The sequence below is a fragment of the Rattus norvegicus genome, chromosome X (assembly GCF_036323735.1).
Source record: "Rattus norvegicus strain BN/NHsdMcwi chromosome X, GRCr8, whole genome shotgun sequence".
Lineage (NCBI taxonomy): Eukaryota > Metazoa > Chordata > Mammalia > Rodentia > Muridae > Rattus > Rattus norvegicus.
Genome location: NC_086039.1, coordinates 37,030,565 through 37,044,214, shown reverse-complemented (window position 1 = coordinate 37,044,214; position 13,650 = coordinate 37,030,565). Strand labels below are relative to the sequence as shown.

The 13,650-nt window shown below is 39.0% G+C and overlaps 1 protein-coding gene across 1 annotated transcript in view; it reads left to right on the top strand.

The window, feature by feature from the left end:
- The window catches only part of LOC120099333 (ribosome biogenesis protein erb1-like), a 95,846-nt gene that overhangs the window by 49,149 nt on the left and 33,047 nt on the right, over positions 1-13,650 (top strand). Inside the window, exons 7-9 of the mRNA XM_063280569.1 lie at positions 6,770-6,895; positions 7,949-8,098; positions 11,084-11,230. Of these exons, the coding sequence (XP_063136639.1) occupies positions 6,770-6,895; positions 7,949-8,098; positions 11,084-11,230 (423 nt within the window). The remainder of the gene's footprint in view (positions 1-6,769; positions 6,896-7,948; positions 8,099-11,083; positions 11,231-13,650) is intronic.

Genomic DNA, 13,650 nt, shown 5'->3' with positions numbered 1-13,650 from the left:
GCACGAAATCCATCTGTTCCTGGGCCTTTTTATTTGGGAGACTTTTAATAACTGCTTCTATATCTTTAGGAGTTTTGGTACTGTTAGATGTTTTATCAGATCATGATATAACTTTGATACCTGATTTCTATCTAGAAAATTGTCCATTTCATCCAGATTTTCCAGGTTTGTTGAATCTTTTGTAATAGGATTGGATGGGTTTTTTTAATTTTCTCATATTCTGTTGTTATGTCTCCCTTTTCAATTCTGTTTTTTTTTTAATTTGGATAAACTCTCTGTGTCCTCGGATTTGTCTGGATAAAGGTTTACATATGTTGTTGAATTCCTTAAAGGACCAGCTCCCGGTTTTGTTCATCAGCTCCTGGTTTGGTTGATTCTTTCTGTAGTTCTTTTTGTCTCTACTTGGTAGATTTCAGCCCTGAGTTTGATTATTTTCTTCCATCTACTCCTCTTGAGTGTATTTGTTTCTTTCTGTTCTAGAGCTTTTAGGTGTGCTGTCAAGCTGCTAGTGTATGCTCTCTCCAATTACTTTTTGGAGGCACTCAGAGCTATGAGTTTTCCTCTTAGCACAGCTTTCATTGTGTCCCATACGTTTGGCTATGTTGTGCCTTCATTTTCATTAAATTCTAAGAAGTCTTTAATTTCTTTCTTTATTTCTTCCTTGACCGGGTTATCATTGAGTAGAGCATTGTTCAATTTCCACGTATATGTGGGCATTCTTTCCTTACTGTTATTGAAGACCAGCTTTAGGCTGTGGTGGTCCGATAGCACGCATGGGATTATTTCTATCTTTCTGTACCTGTTGAGGCCCGTTTTTTGACCAATTATATGGTCAATTTTGGAGAAAGTACCATGAGGAGCTGAGAAGAAGGTATATCCTTTTGCTTTAGGATAGAATGTTCTATAAATATCTGTTAAGTCCATTTGGCTCATGACTTCTCTTAGTCTGTCTACATCTCTGTTTAATTTCTGTTTCCATGATCTGTCCATTGATGAGAGTGGGGTGTTGAAGTCTCCCACTATTATTGTGTGAGGTGCAGTGTGTGTTTTGAGCTTTAGTAAGGTTTCTTTTACATATGTAGGTGCCCTTGTATTTGGGGCATAGATATTTAGGATTGAGAGTTCATCTTGGTGGATTTTTCCTTTGATGAATATGAAGTGTCCTTCCTTATCTTTTTTGATGACTTTTAGTTGAAAATTGATTTTATTTGATATTAGAATGGCTACTCCAGCTTGCTTCTTCTGACCATTTACTTGATTTTTTCCAGCCTTTTACTCTGAGATAGTGTCTGTCTTTACCACTGAGGTATGTTTCCTGTATACAGCAAAATGCTGAGTCCTGTTTACTTATCCTGTCTGTTAGTCTTTGACTTTTTTGAGGGGAAGTGAATCCATTGATATTAAGAGATATTAAGGAATAGTGATTGTTGTTTCCTGTGATTTTTGTTGTTAGAGGTGGAATTATGTTTGTGTGGCTTTCTTCTTTTGTTTTTTTTTTTTTTTGCAAGATTACTTTCTTGCCTTTTCTAGAGTATAGTTTCCCTCCTTGTGTTGGAGTTTTCCATCTATTATCCTTTATAGGGCTGGATTTGTGGAAAGATATTGTGTAAATTTGGTTTTGTCATGGAATATCTTGGTTTCTCCATCTATGTTAATTGAGAGTTTTGCTGGATACAGTAACCTGGGCTGGCATTTGTGTTCTCTTAGGGTCTGTATGACATCTGTCCAGGATCTTCTGGCTTTCATAGTCTCTGGTGAGAAGTCTGGTGTAATTCTGATAGGTCTGCCTTTATATGTTACTTGACCTTACTGCTTTTAATATTCTTTGTTTTGTACATTGGTGTTTGACTATTATGTGACAGGAGGTGTTTCTCTTCTGGTCCAATCTATTTGGAGTTCTGTAGGCTTCTCGTATGTTTATGGGTATCTCTTTTTTTAGGTTAGGGAAGTTTTCTTCTATGATTTTGTTGAAGATATTTACTGGTCCTTTGAGGTGGGAGTCTTCACTCTCTTCTATACCTATTATCCTTAGGTTTGATCTTCTCATTGAGTCCTGGATTTCCTGTATGTTTTTTGTTAGGAGATTTTTTTCTTTTTGCATTTTCTTTGACTGTTGTGTCAATGTTTTCTATGGTATCTTCTGCACCTGAGATTCTTCTATCTCCTGTATTGTGTTTGTGATGCTTGTGTCTACGACTCCTCACGTCTGTTCTAAGCTTTCTATTTCCAGGGTTGTCTCCCTGTGTGATTTCTTTATTGTTTCTATTTGCATTTTTAGATCCTGTATGGTTTTGTTCAATTCCTTCACCTGTTTGGTTGTGTTTTCATGTAATTTTTTTTTTCGGAGCTGGGGACCGAACCCAGGGCCTTGCGGTTGCTAGGCAAGCGCTCTACCACTGAGCTAAATCCCCAACCCCTCATGTAATTTTTTATGGGTTTTTTGTTTCCTCTTTAAGGGCTTCTACTTGTTTACCTTGTTGTCCTGTATTTCTTTAAAGGAGTTATTTATGTCTTTCTTAAAGTCCTCTAACATTATCATGAGTTGTGATTTTAAATCCAAATCTTGCTTTTCTGTTGTGTTGGGCTATTCAGGACTTGCTGTTTTGGGGGAATTAGGTTCTGATGATGCCAAGTGGCCTTGGTTTCTGTTACTTAGGTTCTTGTGCTTGCCTCTCGCCATCTCCCTATCTCTGGTGTTAGCTAGTCCTGCTGTCTCTAATAGTGGCTTTACCCTCCTGTAAGCCTGTTTGTTACCACTCCTGGAATCTGGCTTTCTCCCAGCATGATCTGTGTACAGAGATCTGTGGCATAGAGTCAACTCTTGGTGTAAGCGGAAAGTAGAAGGATCCTCTCCCAGACTGCTCCTTTGTTCCTGTATTCAGAGGGCTCCAGGTGGGTTCCTGGAATGTGAGGCTAGGGATGTGAACAGAATTGGTGGTCTCCCCTCTACTCTCTGTATTGTCCGCACTTCTGAAAATTCAGCTCTCTCCTCCACTGGATCTGGGTACAGAGAGCTGTGTCACAGGGTCAGCTCAAGGTGCAGGCAGAAACCAGGAGGGTCATGTCCCAGAATGCTCCTCAGTTCTTGTGTCCAGAGAGCTCCAGGTGGGTTCCTCTTGGGCCAGGAATGAGCGAAGCATTGGTGATCTTCCATAAGCTCTCAGTATTGTCTGCACTTCTGAGAGTTCAGCTCTCTTTCCCACAGGATTTGTGCAGAAAGAGATGTGAGTCCCAGTCAGCTCTGGGCAGAGGCAGAAACTGCCAAAGCCTAGTTTTTTTTTTTGGGGGGGGGTTCTTTTTTTTTTTCCCCGGAGCTGGGGACCGAACCCAGGGCCTTGCGCTTCCTAGACAAGCGCTCTACCACTGAGCTAAATCCCCAGCCTGCCTAGTTTTAATATGTGTTTTTAAACACTTTATCCTCCCTTCCATCCTACCACCCACCACAGATAGTGGATAATACAGGTTATCGGGATACAGACAAGTGGACCTGATTAGAAATAGTTCTTTGGAGCAAATCCCATGTGCAGGGATATCAGCAGCTTAGATTACACAACTCAGCAGCAGCAGCTGGATCCACTTTCAAAGTCCATTCTCCATGGGGCTCTGCTATATGCTGTTTAGAAGTAGTACTTTGGGGCAATTTCAATCTATAATTTGCAGGCTATCAGCAGTGTAGTTCAGTAGTGTCAGGATACCAAATATAAATCAGCAGTGGTGGCAAGACAGCGCAGAAACAGCCAAGTCCCAGCTAAATGGATACAAGTCAAGAGGATCAACCAGGTCCAACAGGAATGCTCGGAGAACTTCTCTGCTGTGCCTCTCTCAACAAAGTGAAGGTCAGCAAAGACAAAGGTGCAAGACTAACAAAGCATAGCAAGCCCCACCCCTGTCACTATGCCTCGAGTCCTATTTATACTCCCTCCAAATGTCACATGTCCTCCCACAGGTCTTGCCTCAGCAAAACACCACATAAGTCTGTCTTAGTAAAACATTACCTGAGTCTGTATCAGCTATCATATCTAGAAACTTCCATTTTATTCTGCCAATCAGCCTGAGTCCACAGACAAAGCGAGAAGCTTCCAGAGTACCACTAAACACTTTTTGCTGCTTTTCTATAAAGTCATGACAAAAAATGAATGGCAAGATATACTAGTACTGTCCAGCATCGTCCACTCTCTGTTGGGTTATATTCATATTCCTTCTTAACATCACGTGTCCTTTCACATGTCTGATTTAGCAAGACATCCTTTCACCTGTGTGCCCCAGCAAAACACCATTTGACAAAAAACTAGAAGTTTCTAGTTCATCAGTATACAGGTGTCCCCCTTTTATCACATCTTCACCCATATGTGCTGTCATTTGTTTTATTAATCTTAGCCATTAAAATACAGGTGAGGTTAATCTCAAAGTAGTTTTAATTTGCATTTCCCTGGTGGCTAATGATGTTGAACACTTTTTAATGCATTTTTTAGCTGTATGTATTTTGTCTTTTGAGAACTTTCTGCTTAGTTCTTTTAAAATTGGATTATTTATTTTCTTGATACTCAGTATTTTTAGTTCTTTATATATTATATACTAACCCTCTTTGTGTCCAGTTTTATAAGGAACTGCCACTTTTCCATTTCTTCTGTTCTATATACTTTTTATTCCTCACACTTACATATGAATTACCATTTTCTCCAACTTTTTAATAAAGATATTTTTATATAAGTACACTGTAGCTGTGTTCAGACACACCAGAAGATGACCCCAGATCCCATTACAGATGGTTGTGAGCCACCATGTGGTTGCTGGGAATTGAACTCAGGACCTCTGGGAGAGCAGTCAGTGCTCTTAACCACTGAGCCATCTCTACAGCCCCCATTTTCTCCAACTTTGCCTGTCTGATCTTTATGTTGTTTCATCTTTTTCAATGATCCACAGTTGCTTATGTCTTTAGAATAATTTCTTTTTGCCTTTATTTATGGCTTTTAAAAGTTGTCTTCATCAAGAATGGCCATTCAGAATCTGCCCCACATGTGCCCTATAAACACACACACACACACACACACACACACACACACCCCACACACACACATATATATGCAGCCACCAAGACTAGATAAGATTGATGAAGCTAAGAAGGGCATGCTGACAGGAACCAGATATAGATGTCTCCTGAGAGACATGGCCAGATCATGTCAAATACATAGGTGAATGCTGGCAGCAAACCACTGAACTGAGAACAGGGTCCAACTGAAGGAGTTAGAGAAAGGATTGAAGGAGCTGAAGGGACTTGCAACCCCATAAGAACAACAATATCAACCAACCATAACTCCCAGGGACGAAACCACATCCAAAGAGTTCACACGGACAGAACCATGGCTCCAATTGCATATGTAGCAGCAGATGGCCTTGTTGGGCACCAAAGGGAGGAGAAGCCCTTGGTCCTGCCAAGGTGTAGGGGAATGTCAGGGGGAGGAAGGGGGAGTGGATGGGGAAGGAAATACCCTTATAGAAGAAGGGGAGGGGGATGGAATGCGATGGGATGGGATAGGTGGCTTATGTCTGGGAAAGGGAATAACATAAATGTAAATTAAAAATCCAATTAAAAAACCCTTTGGGAGGGGTTGGGGGTTTAGCTCAGTGGTAGAGCGCTTGCCTAACAAGTGCAAGGCCCTGGGTTCAGTCCCCATCTCCGAAAAAAAAGAAAAAAGAAAAAAAAAAGAAAAAAACCCTTGGGTGTTTTTAGTCACTGAAAAAAGTTGTCTTCATCAAAACTGTATTTCCCTTATAATATTTAAGCATACTCTTATAGAATTTGCAGTTTGCTGTTTATTTTTCATCAAAATCCTTGTAGCTTTATATTTAGAGATAATTTTAAATCTGTAAGCTAGTGGGAAGAAATTATAGAGAAACCCCATTTAATTTCCATGACTATGAAATTGACATTGATTGAATCCACATTTATATGAGTGTTCATATATATATATATATATATATATGTATGTATATATATATAGTTTTAGTTTGTCAGTTGCTTACTTATTTACCTCTACAGTTATGATATAGAAGATTTCTAGCATCATTATAAGAATATTTTCTGTTGTCTTATCTACAAACCACAACCATCTCTCTCTCTCATCTCCCACTCTGTTCCACCCTGAGTACCAGCTTGCTACCGGAGACCTTAATTCCTTTCTGTATAACTCTCATTTTCATTTTACTTAAATTTATTCTAATGCTATATAACTTTTGGGGTATAGTTTTTCATCAAATATAATTTGCTTGCAGTTAATATCAAAGCTTGCATATTTTAGTAGTTCTGTTAGAGTTGTAAACTACTCCACAACATGGATGTGTAACATTCTTTGTCTATTCACCCACTGAACAAAATTGAAAGTATTTCCAGGTTTCACCATTAGAAGTAAACACTATGAGTGCTCCTGTATGTTTACATGAAATTCTAAGTCACATGATGATACATGCTTAATTTTATACAAAATCTCCAGTTTCTCCTGCAAGAAGCATTTTATCTCCTCAGTGAATGACAGTTTCTCTGCATGCATTTTTTGCATTTTATTTTTCCTTTTTTTATTCTCAAAGTTTTATTCCCTGTATTATGTACTTTCTAGATTTACCTTTAGCCATTTTTAAAGGCTATATCTTTTAGGATGAGTAATTTTCATCTTAGTCAATGTGAGAATATTTATTTATTGTACATTACTTAAGAATACATTTCCTGTGTAAGAATTCATAATTGGAAGAATTGAAAATGTTTGTCTTGTAGGTATTCCAGTAATACCAGAAGCTGTCTTGGTAAACAATCCTGAGACAGTGAATTACCCACCTTCAACTGCAAATACCAGTGGCCACCAAAATTTATTTTCATCGACTGGACCTACTACTGCTCCTGGTAAGATGCAGATGATACATTTTACAAAAATGCATTCTTAAATGCAATCCATAAATATCTCAGCATTTTTAATGCAAACTTCTTGTAGTTCATTTTTAAATTAAACTTTTATTTTGAAATAATGCTAGATTCATATTATTTGTAAGAAATAATGTAACATGATCCCCTTTATATTTTATCATTTTATCCAACAATAATACTAAACAAAACTAAGATTTAAATAATACATCCAGGATATTCACATCGAACTGATACCCAGATATTATTTAGGAATCCCAAGGTTTTGATAGTAGTTCGTGGTCTTACATTGATTGGATTGGGTGCCTCATATGTTTTTATTACCCAACCCACCTTGCTCAAGCAATGTTTTTCTTTCCAACTGCCTGTTCCTACCATCTCACTAATAGTGCTTTCTATAATTTTGCCACTTTAATAGTATTATATGAAGAAAATCTTATAGTATGTAGATTTTGTTCCCATTAACATAATTTTCTATCGACTCAAACCACTTGTGAGTATCTGTATATAGTTCATATTCTTTCCCATCATCTCCACCTCTGTTGTTTTTAATCATTCACCCCTTGAAAGAAATACTTTTCCATCCAGATTTTAGTATTAAGAGTAAACCACTATGAACACTTGTCCACTGGCTTTCATGCACATGTAATTTTTATTTCTTTTTCATAAATGTCAAGAGTATAATTGCTGGGTGTCATGATAATGATATTACCATAAGAAAGTGCCAATCAGTTTTCCAGAGCTGCAATACCATTTTGTATCCCCCAATTGCAATCAAGGGTGAAAGAGTTTCTCCACATTTATGATTCTAACTTTTACATTGTTCTCTTCCTACCCCTTTCTGATTCTCTAACATCTCCATACAGCATACCCTTTAGCTTTGCAAGCCTTCTCTTAACTCTATATATGGGTGAGCGTGCTAGCAGATTCATTAAGTTTTCCTTTGTCTTGAGAACATTTTAATTTTTACCCCCTCCCCCCTAAAATCGGTAATACATTATATAGAATTCATGATTGGGAATCCTTTACTTTCAGAGATCAAAGAAGTTGTACTAGTAGAAATGCCAGAAAAAACTGAAGTTGTCGTGGACGGCAATAAGCAGACAGTATATTGCCCTGCTTTATTGGGAAATGTTGTTCCCCCAGATGCTGAAACTATAGCTGCTTCTATTGCTTCTAAGTCTGGTGAGTTTGGAACAATACATACACAATACAAGAAGTAGTTCTTTTTTTTTGCACACGTGTATATGTAGTATATATGCATGTTAAGTTTGTATTTGTGGATATACATGGATGTGTGTGTGTGTGAAGGCACATATCTGTATGTGTGTCTGGGGATATCTGAAGTTGTTGGGTATCTTCTATGATCGTGCTCTACTTTATTTACTGGGGTAGAGCTCTTCCTCTAGCTGGTCAGCTTGCTGTAGGAACCCCCATCTCAGTGTTGGGATCACAGGTAGGCTTCTACACCTCTATGGCTTTGGGGTGTGTGTGTGTGTGTGTGTGTGTGTGTGTGTGTGTGTACGCACATGTGTGTGTTTGTGTGTTTATTACTGAATCTGACCTCCAGTATTCAGTCTTTTGTAACAAGCCCTTTATATACTGAGGTACCTTTCTTGTTCCAAATAATATTTTTTAAATGAAGATGCATGAACATTCTTCCTAATTTAAATTTATTTTAGTGATTTGGTGGTTTGCCTGCATGCAAATCTCTTTATCACTTTTATGCCTGGTGCTTGTAGAGGCCAGAGAAGGTAAAATCCCCAGGAACTGGTTGTGAGCCACAAATTAGCATTCTTTTTATAAAACATTATATGTTTGTTTATTGGTTTAAATGTGTATGGATGTTTTCACACACACACACACACACACACACACACACACACACACATAGACACACACACAAATATCTGTATACCATGTGCATGACTGGTGCCCTAAGTCAGTCAGAATAGTACATTGAATCCTCTGTACCTGGAGTTTTGCATAGTTATGTGCTACCATGTGATTTCTGGGGATCAAACCTGGTACCTTTAAAGAACAGTAAGTGCTCTTAACTGAGTCATTAATCCAACTCCCAGCATTAACATTCTTAATACTTTTTTAAAAAGTATTTTGTTTTTTTGTGTATGGATGTTTTGCCTGTGTACGAATATGGATCTATGTCTGTGTATGTCTGTAGGCAATGCTCATGGAGGTCAGAAGAAGATGTTGAATCCTCTAGAATTAAAGTTACAGATGGTTATAAACTATCATCTGTGCTTGATCTGAACCTGGGTCCTATGTGAGAGGAACAGACTCTTTTAGCTGCTAAGCCATCTCTCTAGTCCCAAAATTCTTAATATTTTCAGTAATAGTTTCTGTTTACTTTGTTTTAAATAGGATCATATCTAGCCCAGGCTGACCTAGGCTTGCTGTGTAGCCCAGACTAGCCCTATGGTCCTCTTGACTGCTTTCCAAGTTCTAGAATAGACATGCGCTGCTATAGCTGTGGCAAGAGACAGCTTTTTAAGTCTTTCCCTATCAGACTCAGTACATATTATATTTGTTAAATTATATTTTATTGGTATGATCATTATTTTACTGTATGTAAGAGGAACAGTTTGTGGGGTTGCATCTACATCATGGTACACACGAGGAGGTAAGAGGACAACTTTTGAGCATTAGTTTTCTCCTTCCCCTGCTGGATCTGGTGGTTGAACACAGGTTGTCAACTTTACATGGCAAGTACTTCAGTGACTGAACCATATTCCTGGAACAACAAGTTTTTTCAAATTAAATTTTTCATGTTAATGTATTTCAGAATCACAAGCAGTTAGTTGCAGGATGTAATATAGGGAATTCTTGTATACTGTTCATCTTCACCCCAATGGTAACATCTATCCAAAAAATACGGTGAATTTTCACAACCAGTTTTACATTGTTAAAGTCTGCAAAGTTTATTGTAATTTCCCAGTTTTGTTTGTATGTGTTTGTATGCACAAATATATGACCACCACTCTGCAAATTCATTCCATGTATAGGAGTGTATGTCCAGCACAATAGACAAAGAAGAGATCATTTCCATTAGTAAATGTGCCTCATTGGCCTTTTTTCTTAAAGACTTATTTTTAAGTAAGTGTGTGTGTATGTGTGTGTGTGTGTGTGTATGAGAGAGAGAGATAGACAGACAGACAGAGCGACAGAGATAGACAGAGAGACAGAGACAGAGAGACACAGAGAAACAGAGACACAGAGAAACAGAGAGACAGAGAGACAGAGACAGAGGCAGAGACAGAGAGACAGAGCTCATGAAAGTGCCCATGGAGGTCAGAAGAGGGTATTGAATTCTCTGTAGTTGGAATGGTGGACTGTTATCTGCCACTCATACATGGGTGCTGGAAATCAAATTCCAGCCCTTAAGAAGAGCAGTAAGCACTATTAGATCCTGAGCCTTTTCTCTAGTCCCTCTTCTTAAAGATTTTGAGACAAGTTGTAGCCCAAGCTAATGTTGAAAATATCAGCAATGCTACTGCCTCAGCTTCTCAAGTGCTGGCAACACAGGCACGAGCTACCCTGAATGCCTTTCTATTTGTTCTTAACCTTTAAGTCACCCTTCCTTATACCTGAGGCTTATTTATCCCAGACACCTGACTACCACAGACATCTACTTCCGAGAATTTTGTCTTGCCTGTTATATAATTATATTTGGGCTTTCATTCTTCATTCATCTTAATTTTCTAGTGATTCATCCAGATTGCTGTCAAACATTTATTTATAGTTTTTATATAAATGTAAGCATTTGCCTTTTCTGTTAAGAATGCCATGAGTGTAACATATTGAATCTTTTGGAAATAACATGTTTAGTTTTAAGAACCTGCCAAACAGTTTTTCAGGGGAGCTAAACCATTTCCATTCTCATTAGTAAAGCATTGGTGATGCAGTCTCTCCATGTCACCATTTCTGGTTGTACCATTGTTATTATTTCCTTCTCCAGGCACCAGGATCCCTGCTTTTGTAATAACCTTTCTGTTTAAAGTTTTGTTTGCCATTTTTAAGGGTCAATCTTTTGGGGACAAATTCTTTGAATTTTATTTTAGTTTTGTATGTTTTCCTTTCTCCTTGTCAGTAAAGGGTAATTTCCACTCAGTATAGGTATAGGGTGCATGAATGAAATTTTTTGTGTTTCAGTCATTGAAAAACTTGTACTGGTGGAAATGCCAATTGATCCAGAATGTATCGTGGATGGCAGCCCTGAGAAACTGAATAACCCCATTGTAGTGCAGCATGTTCAGGGCCAAGATCCTGCTGCAGCATCCCTTGTGCCTTTGGCAGTTGGTGAGTTTGAAATAACAGAGTCCTGCCCGTGCTATTTCATCTAGGCTTAGCAACACCCTCAGTGCAGCTAGTGCTAGCCCGTTCTTAGACTAAGCTTCTATCTATGTGATAACTTCAGATACACATAATAGCTGCAATAAATAATACAGAAATGCCTTTTATGTTCTACCCTGGTTTCTCTGACATACTTTTTCTTGCTTGTGAATGTGTCAGGAGTCCCTTGTCAATATTGTACTTGAGGCTATGGGTGTATTTGCTTCAGCATGTTTATCTGTTCACCAATTAAGGACATCCAGATTGTTTCCAGTTTTCAATTATAAGTAAGTTGCCACAGTCATTCGTGCATAGGCATTTTTAGTTTTTGAATACAATACATTTTGATGATATTCTTTCTTCTTGTGTAGGAAGTTTTTGTGTAAGCATGACTTTTAACTTGGATAAATTTCAAGAGTGTAAATGCTGTGAAATGTTGTGTTTTATTTTATTTGTTATTAAATTAATTAATTTATTTATATTCCAAATGTTGTCCCCCATCCCAGTTCCTCCTCCCTGAGTTCTTTACCTCCTCTCCATCTTTGATTTTAAGAGCGGCCTTCCCTTACCCAACCACCAACCCACTCCCAGCACACCCCCACCAGCATCCCTCTTTTAGGGCATCAAGTTTGTACAGGATTAAGCACATCCTTTCCAACTGAGGCCAGACAAGGCAGCCCTCTGCTACATAAGTGCCTGGGGTGGGGGTTAGGTAGTGGGAGGTAGCACTCAGACTAGCCTGTGTGTGTTCATTGGTTGGTGATTTAGTCTCTGGGCTCTCTAAGGTATCTGAGTTAGTTGATACTGTTGCTCTTCCTATGGGATTGCAATCCCCTTCAGCTCTTTCAATCATTCCCCTAACCTTTCCATAGGGCTCTTTGACTTCAGTCCAATGGTTAGCTTTGAGTATCTGCATCTGTCTCAGTCACCTATAGGTAGACTATCTCATAAGACAGACATGCTAGACTCCTGTCTGCAAGCACAAATGGCTTCAGCAATAGGGTTGGGGTTTGGTGCGTAGGCATGGGATAGATTCCAAGTTGGGCCCATCACTGAATGGTCTTTCCTTCAGTCTCTGTTCCATTTTTGTCCCTGCATTTCCTTTAGGCAAGAATAATTCTAGGTCAAAAATTTTGAAGATGGGTGGGTGGCCTCATGCCCCAACTGGGGGCCATGTCTACCTACTGGATGTGGTCTCTTCAGATTCCAACTCCTCACCATTAGACATTTCTGCTAAGGTCAGCCCCATTGAGTCCTGCAGCTTTCCAGTGGTTCCCCATGTCCCCCAACCTCTGCTGCTGCATATTGCCATTCATTCTCCTGCCCCTGTGGACTTCTTTCCTGTCTCCCCGCCATATGTGGTCTTGTCCCCCTTGACCCTCCCCTTCCCATCTCCCACCCAGGTCTCTTCCTCCTGTGACTTCCATGATTATTTTGTTTTCCATTCTAAGTGAGATTGAAATATCCACACTTGGGCCTTCCTTATTTTTAGGCTTCATACGTTATGTGAGTTGTATCATGGATATTCTGTACATGTTGGCTTATCACTGAGTACTTACCATTCATGTTCTTTTGGGTATGGGTTACCTCACTCATGATGCTATTTTCTAGTTCCATCCATTTGCCTGCAAAATCCATGATGGTTTTTTTTGTTTGTTTGTTTTGTTTTTTCCCGGAGCTGGGGACCGAACCCAGGGCCTTGCGCTTCCTAGGCAAGCGCTCTACCACTGAGCTAAATCCCCAACCCCCCATGATGTTTTTTATTTTAATAGCTGAATAGTATTCCATTGTGTAAATGAACCACGTTTCCTGTATCCATAATTTGGTTGCTGGAAAACTGAGTTCTTTCCAGCTCCTGGCTATTACAAATAAGGCTGCTATGAACATAGTGGAGCACTATACCTTGTGGTATGTTGGAGCATCTTTAAGGTATATGCCCAGGAATGGTATAGCTGGGTCCTCAGGTAGTTCAATGTCCAATTTTCTGAGGAACCTCCAGACTGATTTCCAGAATGGTTGTACCAGACTGCAATCCCACCAACAATGGAGGAGTGTTCCTCTTTCTCCACATCCTCGCCAGCATTTGCTGTCACCTGAGTTTTTGATCTTAGCCATTCTCACTGGTGTGAGGTGAAATCTCAGGGTGGTTCTGATTTGCATTTCCTTGATGATTAAGGATGTTGGACATTTCTTTAAGTGCTTCTTGGCCATTTGAAATTCTTCTGTTGAGAATTCTCTATTTAGCTCTGTACCCCACTTTTAAATTGGGTTATTTGGTTTTGGAGACAAAGTTCTTGAGTTTTTTGTATATTTTGGATATTAACCCTCTATCAGATGTAGGATTGGTAAAGATCTTTTCCCAACCTATAGGTTGCCATTTTGTTCTT